The sequence below is a fragment of the Lycium ferocissimum genome, chromosome 7 (assembly GCF_029784015.1).
Source record: "Lycium ferocissimum isolate CSIRO_LF1 chromosome 7, AGI_CSIRO_Lferr_CH_V1, whole genome shotgun sequence".
NCBI lineage: Eukaryota > Viridiplantae > Streptophyta > Magnoliopsida > Solanales > Solanaceae > Lycium > Lycium ferocissimum.
In genome coordinates, this window is record NC_081348.1 from 42,107,515 (window position 1) to 42,111,388 (window position 3,874).

A 3,874-nucleotide genomic window follows, 5' to 3' on the forward strand; every position below is an offset into this window, starting at 1 on the left:
ATGTACAATGTTCACACACAGCTTGGCCTCAACATATAGAGCTTAGACATGCCGAGCAAAGCCGCATCAAAGATTGCACTTAATAGACGTGGATGTGCTAAATTAGACAAGATGTTTGCTCAACATGACTAAGCGTTGAGAAATACTACACTAGGAGGAATAATAATTCCAACATATGTTCCCATTGCCAAGTAAATTATTCACCAATACTATAATAGGACCATAAATTACTGATCATTTGCCATGTATTGGTTTCTCATCTTTTGTCCTTAAGGGATATAAGGCTTTTGAGCATGTTGTGCTTTGTTAACCTGTATCGCATACGCAGATAAATTTGAGCTAGTTGAAAGTAGCAGAATTTATTTTTATAAAACAGAAGCAGCAACTTTGAAAGCATTCAGTAACTTGACAACTAATAGTCCCACAATGGCCTAAAATTAAGAACCAAGTTAGTTAGAAGGTCTGATGGAAAGCTTATTAATAAATCTGTAGTACTACTACAAATTCTAAAACAAAAAATAGTTTATTACCTCCCTTCCTATAGTGGCTTTTCGTGGGAGTCCAAGAAATTTGCAGGTTTCACATGTCTCTTTTCTTTAATCTTTTGCACAGATATCAAAGTTTAAAACAAGACCTATTAATACATAAAAAATAAAAATAAAAAATAGATAAAGTATTCAATAAACTTACAAAATTATCAAATATTTCTCCTTTATTGCCTCTCCCTTAAACTTGTGTTCTACATCTTCTTCAGCAAGCTTCTCTGCAATAAATTTGTTGCGCGCAGATAAGACAAGGCCTTGCAGATTAGATTCATTAAACCCATATATTTACCATTAGTTTCTCTTGGCATTTCCTATCCGCAGTTAGTATGTACCTCAATAGCTTTTAACCTATACATATGTTGAGCTGCAATTTTTTGTAGGAGTAAGAAGAATGGTAGTGAGGAATGTAATGAAAACTAAGTTCAAACGTCAGTAATTTCATTTTAGATAATCATTCCAATCTGTAGGTTTTTAGGACATGTTTAATATGTCAAAACTATGCCTACTACACGCAAAGAACCTAGTACAGCAGATGATTCTAAAAATATGTGGCTTTCAAAAAAAAAATAAGTCTACCCATATTTTTCAAAAAAAATCAGACCCAACCCACCATAAAAAAATTATCATGTGACTTTAGAAAAATATGTCTACTCAAAAAAAATTGGTAGACTTTTTTTTAAGGCCACGTGGTATTTTTGTTAATTAAAAAATAAACTAAATGTTTTTTTAAAAAAATCCGTCAGTAAAAATGGTATATTTGCACCATGTTGCAAAGACAGAGGTATATTTACACCACTTATATAACGGGGGGTATATTTGCTTTAAATCGCAAAATTAAGAGGAATATTTGCACCTTTTCCCAAAAAGAAATATATGCAAGGAAAAAAAGAAGACTCACCACTTTCTGTTCCATTTCCTTTATGATTTTATTCGTCAGCATCCTTTACCGACAGAGATGCTTTCACTCATTATTTTTGGCGACTCTTTTTTTTTTTCTTTAAGGTATATCTTCAGCACAGAAGGCCATTTATTGCCTGCAACTCCTCAAATATCCTTAGTACGTGAGCATTGTTCATACTTCGGAGCATATTGTAGGAACAGCAATTTGAGACTGAAAACTCATTCACCTGAGAGTGCGGAAACTAATTCCAGTGGCTCTCAAACAGGACCTGTAGACTGCAGTTTCTTATCACGCTCCAGTTATCAAAGTACTTCACCTTTCTCTGGTTTGAAGGTCAGAAATTTAATGGTAAAGGTTTTTATAGACTAGTTTCCATTGACTGTTTGATCCAATCATTGAGAATTTGATAAAATGAAATGCCCCTTGTTTAATTTAGTTTAGCAAATTATGCATGACGGTATGATGAAAAGTTGGACATAAGTCGGTTCTTTTTGTGGAACCAAGTTGCAAGGCATTAGCACTTGATATCATAAATAGATACTTATCTATTAAACAAAAATTAGAATAACTTTTGAGATAGGTACACAGCAATATTCTTGGATATTACTCTCCAGGGAGAAGACAAACTAGCTCTTCTCAAATTCCTATATCGGCTAAACTGCCAATTTCTCTAGTATTAGGGAGCTCAGGTTTTTTCCTTTTTATAATTAGCACTATCTTCAGAAATGCAGTGTTAATACATTGGCATACTCCTATATAATGCACTAACTGAAACAAGCTGGGGACCTTGCTTGTGACAAACCCAGTTTGGACTAAATTCCCAATATTCTTTACTATCGTGGAGCTTGGATATGTTTCTCACACCTACCCAAGTTACCATGTTTGTCCTTAAAATCTTAAGCTCAAGTTCTCGTGGTTCCTTTCTTGATGGAATTTTAAAATCCGTAAAAGAAGGGAAGTGATTTTATTGGTGTAATATGTGTTAAATTCTTTGGATGTCCAAACTGAGGAGAAACTTCATTTTATGAACCTTGATTTACTATGTTCTATTTCATATAGATACCATGGCTAGTGACATTCTCACTGCTTTTGCCCCCAAAAATAAAAGAACTAGTGAGATCTTAATGTTATTAGAAGAGTCATTTTCACTCACCATGCTGAGGAAGATTTGTTTTTATGATAGGGACTCTGTCCAGGGCTAACCTATGGACAAAGGTTTGGCATATCATTCATGTCTCCGGTGGATCCAAGTAGTGAGGATGAACATTCAAGCCAAAGGGAGACAACTGAAGTTCAGAGTCATTCAGTTGTGCTGATTTCAAACCCCAATCCCGAGGTTTCCCTATCAGGTTCTCATAATGATCATGAAAATGACCCAGCTCATGCGCCCCAAGAAGAAAGTCCCTCTTCTAAACAAAATTGACTCCAATCGTTTTCCATCACTTAAACTATTTTTTTGAAGTTTAATGCTTATCAATTTCTCCTACTTTTAATTGGCAAAATCAAACAAGACTAATAAGTTTAGTGTATCCTACTCATTAGACATCAACTATATACTCAATACTAAGTATTACTAAGTTTAATATGTTTGGATTTGTTAATTTTCATGATGACTACTTTTTAGCTCTTGGGTTGTTGTCATTGTGAGGATATTTTATACATGACATGATTTTTACTATGTTGGACCTATTAATTCATAGGACCTTATTAATGCTTCTGTTGCATTTCCTTGGTGATGGTGTCTTTGCTTGCATGAATACTTTACTTAGATGATTGTAATAGCAATGAAGAACTATCGCGGCAATTTGATATGAATATTTTATTTGAATGCTCATTTTGTAAAAAGAAGAAGCTACTCAACTTATATACTCCAAAGCGAAAATTTGAATTATCAAAACTGATTCATCTGAAATCGAACTTAAAGAATCGGACCCAGTCCGAGCTTATTTAGATCGGATTCGGGTTACATTTTGCAAAATTCAAAAAATAAAATATAAAACCGGTAATTCTCAAATCATTCAACTCGATCCGTGTACAATCCTAATACGAATGGCAATACCATCCACGTCACATCTTCTTCCACCACCAACACCTCTTCCCCTCCACTACCATTGCCACCATCAACACCATCATAAGTCCTTTACATACTACAATAAATCACATGAGTCGTGGTAGAATTTTATATTCGCTTCCGTAATATTCAAATACTGAATAAGCCTCTACTCCCCCAACAAAAAAGAGGAAAAAGTAAAAGCCTACTATACAAAGGATAAATAAAAAATTATAACGCAATGTTTGGCTGGTTTAACATTTTGATGCCTTAGGTATAATTGAATGTGATACCCCCAAATTTGTGCTTTTTGTAACTCCTCATGACGAATTTCGTTAAAGAAAAATTCTAAAATTTCTCTGCTTGGGTTATTAATTA

At 34.0% G+C, this 3,874-nt stretch overlaps 1 protein-coding gene across 1 annotated transcript; it reads left to right on the forward strand.

The window, feature by feature from the left end:
• The first annotated feature begins 1,316 nt into the window (after window positions 1–1,316).
• LOC132062222 (alpha-mannosidase I MNS4-like) lies at window positions 1,317–2,869 on the forward strand. Its single transcript, XM_059454838.1, has 2 exons — window positions 1,317–1,779; window positions 2,630–2,869. Exons 1-2 carry the CDS (start codon window positions 1,501–1,503, stop codon window positions 2,867–2,869), a joined length of 519 nt encoding a protein of 172 aa, XP_059310821.1. The 5' UTR covers window positions 1,317–1,500.
• Window positions 2,870–3,874: the final 1,005 nt, after the last annotated feature.